This window comes from Arabidopsis thaliana (assembly GCF_000001735.4).
Source record: "Arabidopsis thaliana chromosome 1 sequence".
Taxonomy (NCBI): Eukaryota; Viridiplantae; Streptophyta; class Magnoliopsida; order Brassicales; family Brassicaceae; genus Arabidopsis; species Arabidopsis thaliana.
This window is the reverse complement of record NC_003070.9, coordinates 4,310,135-4,328,858: the sequence shown is the minus strand read 5'-3', so window position 1 is coordinate 4,328,858 and position 18,724 is coordinate 4,310,135. Positions and strand designations below refer to the sequence as shown.

The 18,724-nt window shown below is 34.2% G+C and overlaps 6 protein-coding genes and 3 pseudogenes across 13 annotated transcripts; 3 read left to right on the top strand and 6 right to left on the bottom strand.

Annotated features, from left to right (window-relative positions):
- Positions 1 to 242: 242 nt before the first annotated feature.
- Positions 243 to 2,120, top strand: PP2-A12 (phloem protein 2-A12). Of its 2 annotated transcripts, none has more exons than NM_101141.4 (3): positions 243 to 867; positions 1,000 to 1,118; positions 1,456 to 2,120. In NM_101141.4, the coding sequence occupies exons 1-3, from the start codon at positions 535 to 537 to the stop codon at positions 1,877 to 1,879; spliced, it is 876 nt and encodes a 291-aa protein (NP_172731.1). In that variant the 5' UTR covers positions 243 to 534; the 3' UTR covers positions 1,880 to 2,120. The 2 variants fall into 2 exon arrangements, with proteins under 2 accessions (NP_172731.1, NP_001322372.1); NM_001332044.1 differs by having other exon boundaries at positions 313 to 867; positions 1,330 to 2,120.
- A 361-nt stretch (positions 2,121 to 2,481) lies between these two features.
- On the top strand, positions 2,482 to 5,326 carry RPF1 (RNA processing FACTOR; the record flags this gene model as incomplete). Of its 3 annotated transcripts, NM_001332043.1 has the most annotated exons (3): positions 2,526 to 4,511; positions 4,612 to 4,694; positions 4,823 to 5,303. In NM_001332043.1, one exon carries the CDS (start codon positions 2,584 to 2,586, stop codon positions 4,438 to 4,440), a length of 1,857 nt encoding a protein of 618 aa, NP_001320721.1. The 3 variants fall into 3 exon arrangements, with proteins under 3 accessions (NP_001320720.1, NP_001320721.1, NP_001318989.1); NM_001332042.1 differs by having other exon boundaries at positions 2,482 to 4,511; positions 4,612 to 5,326; NM_001332041.1 differs by lacking the exons at positions 4,612 to 4,694; positions 4,823 to 5,303 and having other exon boundaries at positions 2,632 to 4,440.
- A 267-nt stretch (positions 5,327 to 5,593) lies between these two features.
- PEPKR2 (phosphoenolpyruvate carboxylase-related kinase 2) lies at positions 5,594 to 8,982 on the top strand. Its single transcript, NM_101138.4, has 4 exons — positions 5,594 to 6,134; positions 6,528 to 7,343; positions 7,940 to 8,236; positions 8,375 to 8,982. Exons 2-4 carry the CDS (start codon positions 6,590 to 6,592, stop codon positions 8,734 to 8,736), a joined length of 1,413 nt encoding a protein of 470 aa, NP_172728.1. The 5' UTR covers positions 5,594 to 6,134; positions 6,528 to 6,589; the 3' UTR covers positions 8,737 to 8,982.
- A 786-nt stretch (positions 8,983 to 9,768) lies between these two features.
- Positions 9,769 to 10,550, bottom strand: AT1G12672 (thionin-like protein). Of its 2 annotated transcripts, NM_001198044.1 has the most exons (3): positions 10,370 to 10,550; positions 10,167 to 10,304; positions 9,769 to 10,049 (listed from the first exon to the last, which is right to left on the bottom strand). In NM_001198044.1, the coding sequence occupies exons 1-3, from the start codon at positions 10,482 to 10,484 to the stop codon at positions 9,988 to 9,990; spliced, it is 315 nt and encodes a 104-aa protein (NP_001184973.1). In that variant the 5' UTR covers positions 10,485 to 10,550; the 3' UTR covers positions 9,769 to 9,987. The 2 variants fall into 2 exon arrangements, with proteins under 2 accessions (NP_001184973.1, NP_001318988.1); NM_001332040.1 differs by lacking the exon at positions 10,370 to 10,550 and having other exon boundaries at positions 9,815 to 10,049; positions 10,167 to 10,336.
- Positions 10,551 to 11,738: 1,188 nt separating this feature from the next.
- On the bottom strand, positions 11,739 to 12,252 carry AT1G12670 (annotated as a pseudogene). Its single transcript has one exon.
- A 619-nt stretch (positions 12,253 to 12,871) lies between these two features.
- On the bottom strand, positions 12,872 to 13,393 carry AT1G12669 (annotated as a pseudogene). The gene is made up of 2 exons: positions 13,071 to 13,393; positions 12,872 to 12,939 (listed from the first exon to the last, which is right to left on the bottom strand).
- A 1,261-nt stretch (positions 13,394 to 14,654) lies between these two features.
- AT1G12667 lies at positions 14,655 to 15,001 on the bottom strand (annotated as a pseudogene). The gene has a single exon.
- A 922-nt stretch (positions 15,002 to 15,923) lies between these two features.
- AT1G12665 (thionin-like protein) lies at positions 15,924 to 16,528 on the bottom strand. Its single transcript, NM_001084058.1, has 2 exons — positions 16,184 to 16,528; positions 15,924 to 16,097 (listed from the first exon to the last, which is right to left on the bottom strand). The coding sequence occupies exon 1, from the start codon at positions 16,459 to 16,461 to the stop codon at positions 16,192 to 16,194; it is 270 nt and encodes an 89-aa protein (NP_001077527.1). The 5' UTR covers positions 16,462 to 16,528; the 3' UTR covers positions 15,924 to 16,097; positions 16,184 to 16,191.
- Positions 16,529 to 17,339: 811 nt separating this feature from the next.
- AT1G12663 (thionin-like protein) lies at positions 17,340 to 17,890 on the bottom strand (the record flags this gene model as incomplete). The annotated part of the gene is made up of 2 exons (NM_001084057.2): positions 17,340 to 17,463; positions 17,605 to 17,890. The coding sequence occupies 2 exons, from the start codon at positions 17,888 to 17,890 to the stop codon at positions 17,402 to 17,404; spliced, it is 348 nt and encodes a 115-aa protein (NP_001077526.1). The 3' UTR covers positions 17,340 to 17,401.
- Between the last annotated feature and the right edge of the window lie 834 nt (positions 17,891 to 18,724).

Sequence of the window (18,724 nt, the reverse complement as noted above, 5' to 3'; positions counted from 1 at the left end):
GCAATCTACATGTTCATACAAATAAACAGATTTTCTCGTTGACATTTTGGATTAGGTGTAACAGAAAATTATAACTGAAATCTCAAATGGCTAATGATTTGGATATTATAATTGTTTTCGTAATATGGTTCTTACAAGTTACAACTCATGAATTTGATTATACGGATAGAAAAAAAAAGGAAAACGGACAAAAAAAACATCCAATCCAACAGCTTTGAATTTATTATGATGATGGTTATTACAAACTTCAAAATTAACAGAAAATGTAGAAATATAGTATTTAATAGACGATCCACATGCCTTTTTGCGTCACCGTCTAATATTGTCTGTCACCAGTCACCACCACCAAAAACCCCTTCTTTATTGCTCTGTTCTTTGAGCAAACAATTTTGATTTCTTCGCGAGCGAAGAAACCTCAAAGACGAAAAGTCTCGAAATTTCATAACTTTTTCTTGAAGATCTATCTAGATCACCCATTTTCTTAAAAACCTCTTGAGATTTTTCTATCTCGTGAAAAGAGGTTTTAAGGTTTAGATGGGTGTGGCTCACTCTGATCTTCACAATGATTTGTCTTCTTCATCTTGTTTTGGGGATCGGAATATCTTGAAGCCTGGTTTAGGAGATTTACCAGAGGCGTGTGTGGCTATAATTGTTGAGAATTTGGATCCTGTTGAGATCTGTAGATTCTCAAAGCTCAATAGAGCATTTCGCGGCGCTTCTTGGGCTGATTGTGTTTGGGAATCGAAACTTCCTCAGAATTACAGAGATGTTCTCGAGAAAATCCTTGGTGGCTTCCCTGAAAATTTGCAAAAAAGACACCTTTATGCTTTTCTCTCCAGGATTAACTCATTCGATGATGCCACCAAGGTTCGCTCTTCACACACTCTCTCTCTCTCTGTTTCTTCTTTTTCCAGGTTTATATGTAAAAGTTAAGATTTTTTTCTTAAATTGGAAACTTTTTCAATCAAGAATCATCATAGACGAGTTTTGATTGTGCAGAAGGTATGGATAGATAAACGAACCAGTGGTGTTTGTCTATCCATTTCAGCCAAAGGATTATCCATTACAGGCATTGATGATCGTAGATATTGGAGTCATATCCCCACTGATGAATCTCGGTGAGTTTTTGTGTCTTTAGATTATAATTATCTAATGGGAATCATCTGTGGCATGTACTTGCTTGATTTGATTGCTTAACACTAACTCAGTTCTTGCAAAAGTATGCTTCATTTGTACGTTAACTTGTGTGTTTGTTGGATTGTCTAACACAAGCTCTTCAAAAGTGTGCTTTTGTAAACCTGAAATTGTGTTTTGATCATGTGGTTTCAGGTTTGAGCTTTTCGGTGATCTGAGTTTATTACCATGTGTTAGACTCCTTTGTACAATTAGATATCTGTCATGTTCTTATCAGAGTTTGGATACATGTTATGGTCTAACATTCATTGGTGCTTGCAGGTTTTCTTCTGTAGCTTATCTCCAACAAATCTGGTGGTTTGAAGTTGATGGTGAAATCGATTTCCCATTCCCGGTTGGAACCTACAGCATTTTCTTCAGGCTTCAATTAGGCCGGTCGGGCAAGTGGTTTGGTCGACGGGTCTGTAACACAGAACAAGTCCATGGTTGGGACATTAAACCGGTTCGATTTCAACTCTGGACTGAAGATGGTCAATATTCCTCATCTCAATGTATGTTAACTGAGCGGGGAAACTGGATTCATTACCACGCCGGAGACGTTGTTGTCCGGGAATCGAATAGGTCATCGACAAAGATTAAGTTTTCGATGACTCAGATCGATTGTACACATACCAAAGGCGGGTTATCTCTAGACTCTGTAGTCGTGTACCCGAGCTCGTGTAAAGACCAGTTGAAGCGGTTTTAATGTTTCAACCGGATCCGGTTTAGTGAGAGGTTAAAGCAGGGTTTTTTGTTATGCAGGTCTTTAGCCCCTTCTATAGATGTAGTTAGAGCTTCTATTTAGAGAGCTTTTGTTTTGTAACTTCATTGAGTTTTGAGGCAAACTGTAATAATATGTTGTGGTTATGAAACTAAACCATCTGTTATAACTTGTTATTAGTTACGTTAAGAATGATTAATCGTTACAAAGTTTAACTTCAGATCCATTTAAGTGTCTACTTTATTTACATTTATATCTTTGGATACATGTTATGGTCTAAGCCCATCTTCATCGGTAGAATTGGGTGGAGTATCTCAAAATATTGTTTTTTAATTATTATCATATAATATTATTATTTATTTAAATAATTATTCCGAAAATAATAATTTAACCTATTAAAATATGACATGTGACACGAGGAGTATCTCATAGTTTATTTGCAGAGAAACTTTTTTCACTCCTCTCTCCTATTTTATTATTATTTTATATTTTTTAGTTTTTAAGAAACCAATACTACTGATGGAGATGCTCTAACATTCATTTGGTGGGGAAGTATAGTTTCACAGAGTAATAGATCAGAGCGATTCCGGAATTTGATTTAAAACGAATAAAAGTAAACCGGTTTATAGATAAAGGATGATTGAACCGGGTTGTCTTTTTTTTCTCCCAAAGCTCTTCCGTCTCCATGGATGTTTGTAGGTTACAGAGCAAAAACAAACAACTCAGCTGAAGAAATAATGATGATAAAGAGATCGATTACTACAAATATGAAGGCTTTGAGATTGATTCAGCCTCATCTCTTGAAGACAGGTAGTCTTAGAACTGATTTGCTCTGTACCATTTCGAGTTTCTTTTCTAGCTGCGAACGAGACTTTTCAAGTATTAGCAATGGGAATGTCTGTTTCAGAGAGAGATTGAGAAGTGGTATTGTTGATATTAAGAAAGATGATGCTATTGCTCTGTTCCAAGAAATGATTAGGTCTCGTCCTCTTCCTAGTCTTGTTGATTTCAGTAGATTCTTTAGTGCCATTGCCAGAACAAAACAGTTCAATCTCGTGTTAGATTTCTGCAAGCAACTGGAATTGAATGGGATTGCTCATAACATCTACACTTTGAATATCATGATCAACTGCTTTTGCCGGTGTTGTAAAACTTGTTTTGCTTATTCTGTTTTGGGAAAAGTAATGAAGCTTGGGTATGAGCCTGACACAACCACGTTTAACACTCTGATCAAAGGACTCTTTCTTGAGGGTAAAGTGTCTGAAGCTGTGGTTTTAGTCGATAGGATGGTGGAAAACGGATGTCAACCTGATGTGGTTACTTATAATTCGATTGTAAATGGGATATGTAGATCAGGAGATACTTCTTTGGCCTTGGATTTGCTCAGAAAGATGGAAGAAAGAAATGTTAAGGCTGATGTGTTTACTTACAGTACAATCATTGATAGTCTTTGTAGAGATGGTTGCATAGACGCTGCAATTAGCCTTTTCAAGGAAATGGAGACGAAAGGGATTAAATCTAGTGTTGTTACGTATAATTCTCTTGTGAGAGGTCTTTGTAAAGCCGGTAAATGGAATGATGGGGCACTGTTGTTGAAGGATATGGTGAGTAGGGAAATCGTCCCTAATGTCATCACTTTCAATGTATTACTTGATGTTTTTGTCAAAGAAGGGAAGCTTCAGGAGGCTAATGAATTGTACAAAGAGATGATCACAAGAGGTATATCACCTAATATTATTACTTATAATACCTTGATGGATGGGTATTGTATGCAGAACCGTCTTAGTGAGGCCAACAATATGTTGGATCTTATGGTTAGGAATAAGTGCAGTCCTGATATCGTGACTTTTACAAGTCTCATCAAAGGATATTGTATGGTGAAAAGAGTTGACGATGGTATGAAGGTCTTCCGCAATATTTCTAAGAGAGGCTTGGTTGCCAATGCAGTTACTTATAGCATTCTTGTCCAAGGGTTTTGTCAATCCGGGAAAATAAAGCTCGCAGAGGAACTTTTCCAAGAAATGGTTTCACACGGTGTTCTTCCTGATGTTATGACGTATGGTATTTTGCTTGATGGCTTGTGTGACAATGGGAAGCTTGAAAAGGCATTGGAAATTTTTGAGGATTTACAAAAGAGTAAGATGGATCTTGGTATTGTTATGTATACAACCATCATCGAGGGGATGTGCAAGGGTGGAAAAGTGGAAGATGCCTGGAATTTATTCTGTAGCCTACCTTGTAAAGGAGTGAAGCCTAATGTTATGACATACACCGTGATGATTTCAGGATTATGTAAGAAAGGGTCACTGTCTGAAGCAAACATCTTGCTTAGAAAAATGGAGGAAGATGGGAATGCGCCAAATGATTGTACATACAACACACTAATCCGGGCACATCTCCGAGATGGTGACTTAACTGCATCAGCTAAACTTATTGAAGAAATGAAGAGTTGTGGGTTCTCAGCAGATGCTTCCAGTATTAAGATGGTTATCGATATGTTATTGAGTGGTGAATTGGACAAAAGCTTTCTAGATATGCTTTCGTAACAGTTTGGTGGTTTTTAATTATTGTCTTAGAGCAATGAAAAGGTTAACACTCAGATATTGTCTTAGCAAAGGTTAGTTATGTGTGCCAATATTTGATCTACTAAGCAGGTTTTTAAACTGATTGATCACTAAAAACTCAGAAACTCGTGATTTTGTGTTGGCACTTGGCAGGTTCAAAGAGCCGACAAGATCTCCTGGAGTTAAGCGGTTCAGAGAAAATCAGGCTTAGTAGCTTAACCTTTGTTAAAATGTTTGTCCGTTTGCCTTGACATCTTCTCAAAATGGTATCTCTTCTCTTTTATTTTCTAAATTTTGCAGTTAAATGTTTTCTGTTCCATGCATACTCTAAAACCAAATCCCTGACACTTTGATTTTTGTTTAGCCCTGCAACACTATTACTACATCTCTAAACGTCAACACAATCGAAGCTCGTGGTATGAATTCCGCAGAACTGAATAGAGATCTCAGGAAGCTAAGGAGATCATCGGTTCTAAAGAAGTTCAAGAACAGGGATGTTAGGGTACTTGTGACTAACGAGCTCTTGACTTGGGGTTTGGAAGATGCGGAATGTGATCTCATGGTCGATCTTGAGCTTCCAACAGATGCTGTTCACTATGCTCATCGAGCTGGAAGAATGAGAAGGCCGGGAAGGAAAATGACGGTGGTTACAGTGTGTGAAGAATCACAAGTGTTATAGTGAAGAAGATGGAGAAGCAACATGGTCTGCCTTTCTTGTATTGTGACTTTATTGATGGAAAACTTGTTGTCCTGCAGAAGATATAGCTATTTTACTCTAGTTTGCAGATTCTTTTTATAACCAATTAAATTCAGAACTTTCTTATTTATTTATTTCTAATACAACGAAACATACTAATTGTACTGGACTATACACTAAGAAAATAACGAGTGTTAAATTTACAGAATGACATGAATTTATTTAGGAAATTGCTTCTATTCAGGGCAGTGACTTGTAGTATCTTTATGAAAATATCAAATGCAATGAGTTCATATACATATTGGTTAGGGAGCTGATGATGTATCCGAAACATACATTGTGCTTGGTGTGCTTCACTAAAGAACATCTGAAACCATTATTGAATTTACATAATGCCATAAATCTGAGTATTAGCTGACATATTTTTTTCATTTGCGTGACTAAAACTTCGAGAGGCCGAAGAACTACACAAGGAGATGATTCAACGAGGTATAGCTCCTAATACTATTACATATAGTTCCTTGATAGATGGGTTTTGCAAGGAGAATCGCCTAGATGAGGCCAACCAGATGTTGGATCTGATGGTTACCAAAGGGTGTGATCCTGATGATATCCTCAAAATATTAAAGAAAGACGCAAAAACAAAAAACTCATTGGCCAAATCGAGAAGGAGAAGGTTTAAGATAAACCGGTTTCTAATTATCGACATTGTACCGGTTCAGAGATATATATATCACACAATCTCTCTCAACATCTCTAAACGAAGATCTATCTGCATGATTTGGGCTTAGCTTTTTCGTCCCCAAATATTGCGCTTCATCGAGATTGCTAGGGTTTCTCCTCTTCGATCTTCGCTGCTCATCAACATCTATTGATTCAATTTTCGTGCTATTGTTTCCCTCTCTGATTTCTTAATCGGAAATTTCGTCTCGATTCGATTCATTAGGTTCCATCACTCTTTTCTGATCGGTGAAAGGAGGTTCGTTACCTTCCCTAATTTTTGAGCTTGATCCTCTTTCTGTACTTTGATTCAAGGATTAAGTATTGGTTTTTTGCTGTTTCGATCTAGCATTCTTTCTTTTTTCCGGAAAAAAAGTTATGGATTTCGCGCGAAAATCTCTGGGTAGAGTCATTGAAGTTGCGTCTTTTATTTTCATACTCTTCTCTGCATTGCTTTCTAGATTGTACTTGTGAAGTTTTATGTAAACATTTCTGTAATCGGTGGAGTAAATTTTTGGTTTTTCTCTTTTGTGTGTGTGTTGGAAATTGGCTTTTTGGCTACATTTTATGTACTAAACTTTTGATTGGCTCTATAGCATTTTTGTTTCTGCAGTTGGTTTTGATGATTGATTCGCTTGTTCTGATTTTGCAGGAGAAGACCTGTTGTTTTCTTATGTAAGTGATTCTGATATTCGTTATCTGTTGGCTGGTTTGATGAGGAAGAAGCGGAAAGGTAGTGAAACTGAGGGTTGGGAGAATTTACCAGATGATTTATCATGTTCAACTGCATCACGATCATCCAACTTCAGGTCGCACTTTTCACTAGAGGGTTATGCTAGACTTAAGAAACGGTGTAAGGAGACTGAAGCTGTCGAGTCTGTTGGTTCCTTTAAGAGACGAATTGCTGGTGTTGCTACTGCACCTCCTTGTGGTGCATCATCTTTGGTTTCGTCAGGAAGAGGTTTGAAGAGGAAGATAGGGTGCATAGATGTTTCCACACAGACTGGTAGGAAGAATAAAATAGACGATGACTATGTTTTTGGTCGAAATATTGGGAAAGGGAAATTTGGGTCAGTCAGGATCTGTAAGTCTAGGAAGAATGGGACTGAGTTTGCTTGTAAAACTCTGAAGAAGGGGGAGGAGACTGTTCACCGGGAAGTTGAGATAATGCAACATTTGTCTGGTCATCCTCGGGTTGTCACATTGCATGCTGTGTATGAAGAGTCAGACTGTTTCCATCTTGTGATGGAGCTGTGTTCAGGGGGACGTTTGATTGATCAGATGGTAAAGGTGGGCAGGTATTCTGAGCAACGAGCAGCTAATATATTCAAGGACCTTATGCTAGTGATCAATTATTGCCATGAGATGGGAGTTGTGCATAGAGATATAAAACCTGAGAATATTCTCCTAACAGCTGCTGGGAAGATACAGCTGGCTGATTTTGGCCTCGCCATGAGAATTGCAAAAGGTAAATTATATTCAGACGTTACTATTTTTGTAGTAATTTGTGTACGCATTTAAAAATGCTTCTATTCATGGCAGTGTCTTGTAGTGTCTTTATGAAATTGTCAAGTGTAATGACTCCATTGGTTAAGGAACATAGCGGCTTGATGCTGTAAAGCTATAAGTTGTCATGGCATCAATGTCTAACAATACTGGTGAAAAAACTAATGATGCCCAAAATCTATCATGTCGGTACGATATTTTAACTGTCCTGTGTTTGTCTTTTCCTCTGGTAGTTTAACTTGTAATTGCCTAAAGTTGACTTAAACTAGATGAGGAAAGCTAGTCTTCTATGAGTAAAGTTGATAGCAGCTGTTCATGCTTTACTTGTTCTGATTGATTAAAGTATTCGTTATGTTGTTATTACTGGCAAGTTATGGTCTTTCTTCTTCACTAGAGGTTAATGTTTTGCATTTTGTAATTGTGATAAGAGTTTGACCTTTTCTATGTAGCTTAAATGAGCTGTCAAGTTTGAACTTGTGATAAGATTTTGACCTTTTCTCTGTAGCTTAATAGAGCTGTCAAGTTTGTGCTTACATGTTTGTTCATTGGTTTGTACAGGTCAAACACTGTCAGGATTGGCAGGAAGTCCTGCTTATGTTGCACCTGAAGTTCTTTCCGAAAATTATTCAGAGAAGGTTGACGTTTGGAGTGCAGGTGTCCTCTTATACGCTCTCTTGTCTGGTGTACTCCCTTTTAAGGGAGACTCATTGGATGCTATTTTCGAAGCAATCAAAAACGTGAAGCTTGATTTCAACACGGGAGTGTGGGAGTCTGTGTCCAAACCTGCCCGTGATCTCTTGGCGAGAATGCTAACAAGGGAAGAATCTGCCAGAATCACAGCGGATGAAGTGCTAAGTAAGCCTTTTAACCTCTCCCAGCTTCTTTATTTGCAGCAATGACTTATATATCGACCCAAATACATGAATTCTGATTTGATTATGGAATCCATGAGCAGCGAGGCTAAACTGACATAATATTCCACTTTTGTTTCAGGGCATCCATGGATACTCTTTTACACAGACCGGACACTCAAGACCATGTGTATCAAGTCGAAGCACAAGAGTCAAGCAGGATCTTCTACGTGTCTCCAGAATCGCAGTCCCACAGAGAAAACTGACCTAAACAGAGCTGACAGGGAAAAGAAGATACCATCTGATTCACCGACTGATTCATTCTCCAACACAGAGGAGGAAGAAGATGAGAGCGGTGTGGTCGATGTGCTTGTTGTTGCAATCGCCAACGTGAGGATCTCAGAACCAAAGAGAAGCAGAGTCTGTAGTCCCACCAATAACCCCATTGAGCAGCAACACTCTTCTAACTTGACCTCGACTAGTACACTCTGTCGAGCTTTCTGACAAAACCACAAACGCAGATGGGCATTGTCCAAGCGACAAGCTATGGTTTCTCCACGATCTTAGTGACCTTTCTGTTATAATAGTTGGTGATATGATTCTGTGTTTTTTCCTCTTCTATATCTCTTACTTTGACCATGTACAGATCATGTAAATAGAATATGCTAAACAAATGATTGATCCGATTTGGATCGGAGTTATAAGGTGTTGTTTCTAGTCCCTTCATAAAATTTTGGAAGTAAAAAAACGTGTCTAAACAAATGCAAATACCAGATCGTTACTTACAACAGTAACGAAACAATGTGTAGGAAAATAACAAATATTATACGGTAAAACATCAGGCACATAACATTGAGTCTTTTTTTGTCAGAAAAGTAGATGTTTAGCCTTAAAAGGTTGTGTTTTCTAGTTCGATTTTCGCTTCCAAAAACAAACAATTGTTTTCCGATTAACCTAAAAAAAGGGGGAAAAAGTTGACCACAAGGTCCACAACTCTGTTTCTTTTATGGGCCGGGCCTGGGTTCAATTTTGACAATGGATCAATTATAAAATTATTGTATTAGTACAAAATCATTGTCTTTTAAGTTTTGACATTGTGGATCAAGATGTGCACTCATTTTCACTTTTCAGCATTTCACCTTACAATGTAAACCAGATTATAAGACATGTTAAGACTTGCAAATATGAACAAAGCATCAGAAATTTCACTTATTAGTTAAGATTACCTAGACTTGTGATACCTTCTTCGATGTTTAAACAAAGAATGATTATACTTTGAAATTTACCTATTTTGTTAAAATAATACATTGTTATAAACAGAATCCTTGTATATACATAGATGGAGATCGAGGCGTAGAGAGATAGCGAAATATTCCTTTGAACAACTGAAACCATTAATTTACTCACCAAGTCTTACTGTAAAATATTCCACAAAGACTCCTTGTCTCTTTCTCTAATACATTAATTATCTTATCATTGATTCAATATATCTTATACGATCATACCTAGTGTTAATTATAATTGTAAAAAAATAAATTAATTGTCAATATTTTATTACAAGAAAAAAGGGAAAAGTAGTTAATATGGCTATATATCAGTTCTTGGTGGATTTATTAAGATGGGGAAATAGTTTTATTAACCGATCGATTTGCTTGTGGTACACAAAAATTCATCGTAATGATACATAAACTAAATGGTTCATATCATTCAGATCGGTACTGTGGCACAATAAAGAGTACGTAGTTAATATCACTTCTAGTTCTTGTTCGAGCACTTGTCCGAGCATGAATCCACACAGTCCACAACTTTGTCCACATCTGCTCCATCATGCCACAAACAACAACACAAAAATACCATAAATACAGTAATCTTATGTTGATAAATGTCAATAAACCAAAAAAGACCATATATAATCTTATACAAAAGAAACTTACTCGGATTTTGGATAGAGGAAAGGGAAGCGCAGTGATGAGTAGAACAACCTAGTTTGCAGTAATAATCATTATGATTGATTTCGTTTGTGGAATCCATCTGTGAAGAAGGAGGTTCAAGACAAGTCTTGATACAGGAAACTGGACACCACAAATTCTTTGGTAATTTCTTCTGAACGATACAATCAAAACACAACCTGGGTAACAAGTTTTAAAAGGAGAAGGTTGAGGTGGAGCATCAGCTTCTGTTTCAATCAGAAGGTTTCCCATTACCATCACTATCATCATTGTCACAAACATCACCATTCTGTTGCTCTCCATATTTTTTTCTTTTTTTTGTCTACAAAGAATATTATAAAAATTGAGGAAGTTGTGTGTTACTTGTGACTGGTCTCTGTTGTTATTGTTTGTTTATATATGTGCTCTAGATTTTCTACATTAGTTAACATTTCTAGAGTCAACAATAATATAAGGTGTAATTATGGTGAGATAATTCGATAATGGATATAAAAAAAATCCCCCATTCATTTTTTGATGTGAGTATGATATTATTCTGTTTATGGCATATAAATATGCATTAACGTAAAATTACAGCCTTTTTTTAATTACAGTTACTAAATTACATGAATATGTTTTATTCTTTTGTAGAGGTGTCATGAATCTGTTCACTTGTGCTGAATACAGCTGTGGGCCGAGAAAAAATAGAAAAACAAGGGAATTGTTTCCTTTGAAAAACAAATCAAATTTTTTCTTATTTTCTGAAAAAAAACAGCTAATTTTCTAAAAAAAATAGAACAAAGCCTAATCTTATCTACCTGGAGCCTCTAAATTGTCAGGGTCCGGCTCTATTGATTATATTTTTTAATTTTGACAAAAAAGTAGACTAATGTGTATTAAAAAAAATAATCTGTTAGTCGCACATATTTGATTATACACAATTTTCTGGTTTGGTGGCATAACAATAACACTAGTATAGATAATATTAGTTGATAAACAATGCTCTAAAAACGTTAGTGGAAATTTTGGTTTACGTTTCCTTATGAGTTTTGTTAAAAAACAATTAACATGCTATTTCAGTGAGGATTGTCCAAGCTATTTCATCATCGTAGTACTTCCCACACTGAAGCAGCTTATGGATAACTGCATTTGCTCTCTCGTTTTCTCCGTAATCATAGAGCCCGCAAATCAATGTTCTGCAATCCATCAATTCCGGTGTCAGTACACTTCTAATCATATGATCCCCAACTTGTGAAGCTGCTCCATACTTTTCAGCAGATGAGCTTAGGCACATAGCAAGCGATAACAAGCTTAGTTAAAACGTCGAGGAGTGATACAAAGCCATACACACTTTTGTGGATATTGGGATCGAGATGATCAAGATGATGAAGCGAGGAGACGTCAGAAAAGTGAATGTTTTGAGGAAAGAAAATTTGTTGTTGTTGTGTTGTGCCCTTGAGGTTGTTTGGGGGTTTCAGGTTTCTGAAGAAGTTCCACGTCTTGTTTTCTCATAAAGGAGAAAATAAATTAGATATTTAGAATTAATATACATCTATTTCTATTAATACGGAGAAAGAGTTTTATTAACCGATTTGTTTGTGACATAAATATTCATCATACTGATATACAAACGAAATGGTCCATACCATTAAGATCGGTACTTTATTACAACAAAAAGTAGTTGATATCACTATTAGTTCTTGGTGGAGCAGTTGTCCGAGCATGAATCCACACAGCTTATGGAGTATTATTGATTTTGTTTGTTGAAACCATCTGTGAAGAACTAGGAAGACAAGTCCCGATACACGTAAATGGACACAACAAAAATTGTGGAAATTTCTTCTCAACGAAACAAGACACAACACAACCTGGGTAACAAGTTAAGAAACCAGAAGATTGAGCTTGAGGTGGAGCATCAGCTTCTGTCTGAATCAGAAGGTTTCCCATTACCATCACTATCATCATTGTCACAAACATCACCATTCTGTTGCTCTCCATATTTTTTTCTTTTTTTTGTCTACAAAGAATATTATAAAATTTGAGGCAGATGTGTGTTACTTGTGACTGGTGGTAACATGTGTTGTTATTGTTTGTTTATATATGGACTCTAGATTTTCTATATTAGTTAAGATATCTACAGTCAACAATAATATAAGGTGTAATTATGGTGAGATAATTCGATAATGGTAACAAAAAAAAAATCCATCCATTTTCATTTTGAAGATGATATTATTCTCATATATTTACTTAAATACATGAATCTGTTTTATTCTTTTTTTTTCTAGGTGTCATGAATCTGTTGACTTGTGCTGTATACAGCTGTGAGCCGTGAAGAAAAAAAATAGAAAAGCAAGGCAATTGTTTTCTTTGGAAAAAATCGTTTTTTTCTTATTTTCTGAATCAACAACTAATTTTCTTTAAAAGATATAAGCGCAAAGACTAATCTTATATACTTGGAGCCTCTAAATTGTCAAGGCTGTGTTCTGTTGAATTTTAAATACTATTCATTTTTATTTTTTTGGTTCATAGTTTTATGTATCGATTAATTTTGCAAGTAACAAAATTAATTAAATAAAGGAGTAAATATTCATTTGACTTGCAAAAAAAAAGGAAAACCACTCATTTTGTTTTAATATCGCACAATACAAATCAATAATTTCATATATTCCGTTTAATAATATACTATGTCGATTTTTAACATAATAATAATATCACTTTTTCATCTCTTTAGAACATTTTTCTGAGCATGAATCCACACAAGTTGCAATTTTCTCTACATCTGTCCATATCACCAAAAACAACAAAACCATATAAATACATAATCTTAGTAATCTGCAATCATCATATAAATTAAGATTGTAGCGGCGCCACAGAGAAGTTGCATATGAGAATTAAAATATAATTACTTACTCGGATTTTGGAGAGAAGAAAGAGAAACACAATGATGAGTAGCACAACCGAGTTTGCAAAGGTTTTCAGTATGATCGATTTTGTTTGTTAAACTCGTATCAGAAGCAGGAGAAGGAGTTGGTAGAGTAGGAACAAGACAAGTCATGAGACATGTGAATGGACACAAAAGAGACTTTGGAAATGTCGTATGAGATTTACACGGCATGACAGTCTGAGTAACAAAGTTTGAAATGGCTAGACTTAGCCTCTGTCTGAACCAGAAGACATCCCATTACCATCACTATCATAAGATTCATCAACATCGCGACTCTTTTGCTCTCCATTTTTCTGAATTAAGAGATTGTTATAATACGTGATGCAATTCTTTATTATTGCGATTATATTTTTGTGGTGACGTTTTTTTGTTTATATAGGGATTGTGTAATCTTCTGTATAAATAACCATTTTTATAGGCAACAACAAATCGATGTGTAAAATATTTTGATCGATGAATATTTTTTTCCCATTTAGATATTTATTTTCCGAAGAATTTTGAAATTACTTAATTTTTGGCTTATTTTTTTAAATTGACACCAATTCAATAACTAAATTGATCACTATAATTCTTTTTACATTTTGACCTCTGTATATACAAGTTCTATCTCCACCACTGCCCATATCATATACTTCTCTACAAACTCAATAGTCAAACGTATTGGTAAGGCGTCCGGACCGAAACCTAAGTGAAAAAAATTCCATCGAGAGTATTTGCACACGATAGAAACGAATATGAGATTGTAAAGATGCGTGACATAAACATATACATGCGGTGTTTTAGTCCAACACATTTTGGTTAAAACTTCAAACATTCTTAGTTTTGAATGATCAAATTAGTGTACATTTTGTTATGGATGTAAATGTCGTTCTTCACTACGTATTCACTATTAGGACATGGAGATGATTCACATGATTAAATGTTTAATTTAATGAAACTTTGTAAGAAAAAAGGTGAAATTTACTCTTATTTTGGAGGAAAGAATGGAATACAATTTCTCTATACTCATAAAATCAAAATTAGATGTATTAATCCCTCCCTAAGTTTTTCTCTAAAATTGGAAACTGTAGATATTTTACAATAATACAATTGTACGAAACTAGTAATTCGTTGTATGTCAATATAATGGGTAAAATGTACGGTCGGAATATATGTTAAACACAATTAGATCCATGTACCTGAAGTACATTGGTGAATCTGCAAAGTTCTTCTTGTTAAACATCGTGTTCTTTATCATTTTAATCTATTTATTTTGGATGGAAAATAATTTATCGATAAAACCTACTGGTGATACACCTGAACAGGTATGGGTTTTAGTTCTTGTGGGCGCATTACTCTAAATATGTATCCACGCATAATGAAACTTTCTCCGCATGATCTGCTCATATATAAATCAAATAACCATATGAAAATTAATTAGAATCGCACACGATAAAATTAATTGAGTCATAAAAAAAAATCATCAAACATTCTTACTGTTAAGAAATCTACATGCATGGTATCCTTAGACTCACAAAGATTAAAGTAAACTTTTTATATATTAAATATATTTATACAAGAACTGAAAACTTACCCTTATCTTTGATTGAGGAGAATGAAATACAACGATTGGTAGCACATCCGAGTTTGCAGAAATGATAGTAAAAAAAAAAATTGGATTTGCCTCCGAAGAAGGTGTAGGATGCATACAATCCTATTTTTTGATAAAGAGATATTTACAATCCTTGATACACGTGAAACGACATAAAACTGTTTTGATTACGTGTGCAGAATTACCACACCACAACACAAGGAGTGTAACATACAGTAAAACCTATAGCCTCTCTCTCAATCAAAATGTCCCCCATCACCAACACCATCAGGTTACCACTAACATGGCCATTCTTTTGTTCTCCATTTTGAAGGTACAGAAATTATTAGAAAAAAGCGATTGAAAGTGTTTGATGATTTTGATTGTTTGTTTGTGTAACAAGGGTCTATTTATATGGAATTATGTTACTTTGTCGGTATCGTTAACATCTTCATAATCAGCAGCCAATTATTTGTGATTTTTCTGTGACAATGGTTGGTAATTAAATCTAATTCCATTCATTACTAGTCTAGTGACTGTTTTTCAATTCAGAATCTAGAGATTGTTATATTATATTATATTACTATTATATATATATATATGACACAAAATCGTACAGTAACCTAATATGTATACATCTCTTTCCATACTTCTTCATTTTAAATACATGAATGGATTTGTCATATGTGTGTTCATATAGTAATATTGTATATGTAAGTGCATTTCATCAAAGTTTATGTAGTACTATTTCTTATTTAACTACATATGAATGAAAGTATTTTGATTTATTTTTAATTATCTTTTAAGTTCGAAACCAAACCATATCGAAGCGAAAAATCAATTTAAAATTTTGGAAAACAAACCTAGTTGAACACATTTCATTTCATTATAAAGCTATTTATTGGTATGTTAGATGCGGTAAAAAATTGGTATTTTCGATATATGCTTAATTTTCGCTCGAATTTTGATTTTAGTAAAATCCGCAATAACAAAAAAAAAACTATACGCAGGTCTCTCATTGAAGTCAACCACTTAAATTGTGTGTCATCATTATATTTTTGTAATTCATTTTTCTTAAGATCATATGTGGGATCCAAACTGCGACATTATATAAACTTAAGCATGTTATTTTAAAATAACGTGACTTTTATTCATGTCTGAAATACTATTACTTTATAAGGATCGTGTAATTTAGCTATCTATTGGGTTGACCTTTCTATGAATTAATTCGTTTGTAATGCAAAAAATATCAAATAAAAATGTATATAATACTTATTTAATTTGAAAGGTCATTCGTTACATATTATTGGTGCATATATGGTTATTGAATCATTACTTTGATAAAAAAAAAAAAAATGTCGCTAGTTCTTGTTGAAACACTTGTTCGAACATATATCAACACAAGCTGCGGCTTTCTCCACATCTGTCCACAACACAACAAAAACCACAAAGACAACACTTGATTAAATGTCAAATTTACATATATATACACGAAAAGTGAAAACTTACTTGGATTTTCAATTGTTCTCACAAGGAGAAGGAGAAGGAGAAGGAGAAGGAGAAGGAGACGGGGGCGGGGAAGGAGGCGGAGACGGAGGATGAAGACATGTTTTGAGACATGTTATTGGACAAGTAAGAAACTTTGGAAACTTTGACTCACTCTTACACACTATCATACAAGCTGGAAAACATTGCATAAAAGGTATCTTTTGAGCCTCTGTTTGAGGAAGAAGGTTTCCTATCACCATCATTGTCACCAAAATCGCAACTAGGCTTTTACCCTCCATTCTTTTTTTTAGGGAGAAAGAAGAAAAGATTTTATATTTGTAGATGTAATTGTTTGTTAATTGTGAAGTTGGTTGTGTTAACATGGCTTGTTTATATAGGGATAATGCAAATTTCTATATTAGTTAACATATTCACAATCAATAAGATATTAAGCTATAACTTTTGTGTTACAAAGCCATGGTGGGTAATTATTTAATTCCATTCATTTACAATCTGGAGTTCTCTATACTATTATTTTATGAAATCAAACACTAATATCATATTCTTTTTTAGTGTTTTCATTTCCATAAATTCAATAAACAATTTTGTTTAAAGATATAAAATCCATTCTCCTAATAAAAATAGATTTTGTTTTACTAAATTCATAATATAATTTGCTAAATTTACATAACTACTTTATTATATTATTCTTCTTTCATTCTAAATTTTTTATTTATTGGTAGAATATTTTATACAGATTACTTGAGTATTATAATACTCTCTGTGACTCTGTATCATTAGATTATATACGTGCATCTTTTTTTTATTTCCTCAATTGTAAATAGTATTATCTCCTTCATTTTAGCTTTTGTTTTCCTTTGATTTTTTTTTAACTCAGCTTTGTTTTCCTTTTATATCAATTGATTTCTTGTAGCAAAATATATTGAATAAAAAATTCGTTATTTTTTGTCGGCCAAAAAAAAATTCGTTATTTAAAAACTGAATTATACAAACTTGTTCATATCTTTTTTTATATAATAAAATATTATTAATCAACCCAAACTGGGAATGGGCTTTAAGCCCAAAGGATACACAGTTACAAAAAAAAAAGGAAAGTACTATAATTCATTAGTTTGTTTTAGTAATTAAATTTCAATAGTTAACCCAAATTATGAATGGGCTTTTGGCCCAGTCTTCAGATCCTTTTTTCACACATGAATTCTCCTAGTACCAACGCTTCTAGTTTTTCTTGGTACACTTGTTTGAGCATGAATCCACACATGCTGATACTCTTTCCACATCTGTCCATAACACAAACACCAACCAAAACCATTTAACGTTACAATCTCATTTCAACTATATATATATGGTCATCGATTTGTAAACACCGTTATGGGTAAGATTTACAATGTAAAAATTGTTTAGAAGAAGTATAAACTTACTCGGATTTTGGATGGAAGAAAGAGAAACACAATGATAAGTTGCACATCCGAGTTTGCAGAAATAATCAGATTCATCGATATTGTTTGAAGAAACAGATGGTGGAGAAGGTTGTTGAAGACATTCTTTGGTACACGTAAATGGACACTTAAGATACTTTGGAAACTTTGAACCAGCTTTACACTCCACAAGACAAGCTGGATAACATTCTTTAAATGGGATTTTTTGAGCCGCTGTCTGAGCCAGAAGGTTCCCTATCACCATCACTATCATTACTGCCACCAACATTGCATGTCACTCTTTTGCTCTCCATTTTTTTCTCTCTAGATGATATGCTTTTTTTTTTATGAAAGTGTTTTTTTGTAAGCTGTGAATGTTGCTTGGGTTATCATGTCTTGTTAAAATAGAGACTGTGTAAGTTTATATATTAGTTAACATTTCCAGATTCATCCACAAATCAGGCTGTAGTGCTTGTGTAATGATGACATAGTGGGAAATTAATATTTCTAGATTCCTTTCGTTTGGGATTTGGAGATCTGTTTAGTTATGATGACAAAATATACGTTAACATATATGTTTATGTATGTGCAGACTGTTTGTATATATTTGCTTACGTACATGAATTTGCTTTAGTTTCTTTTTGATATGTATCTATGTTCAAGCACTCCATATTAAAAATGGTGAAATGATCAACATGGCATCATATATTCATATAAGATCGTTGTATTAATTAGAATAATTGGAAGAAAAGAAATCAAACAATATTTTTTTTCTGCATCGAGTGAAGTACAAAATTAAACAGAATAAATGAACAAGTTTGTTTGATCTTTGAATATTTTTCGAGTAATCTTGGCATATAAAAACAAAGTTAGTTCTTAACATTATTAAATAAATATTATGATATATTGCAACATATATAGGTGATCTTATTTTGGATTCAGGATATTTTAGCATTCAAAAAATTGAACAAATGAAGTAACACATACGAATAGTAAAGTAGAACTGAACCATCTGAAAGGGCTAGAGTCTCTCATGTCTTAAGAGAACCAAGAGCAAACTAAGTAGCATTTGTACTGGATTATGGCTTTCAAGAGAAAATAAGAAGGTAACCAAACCTTAGAA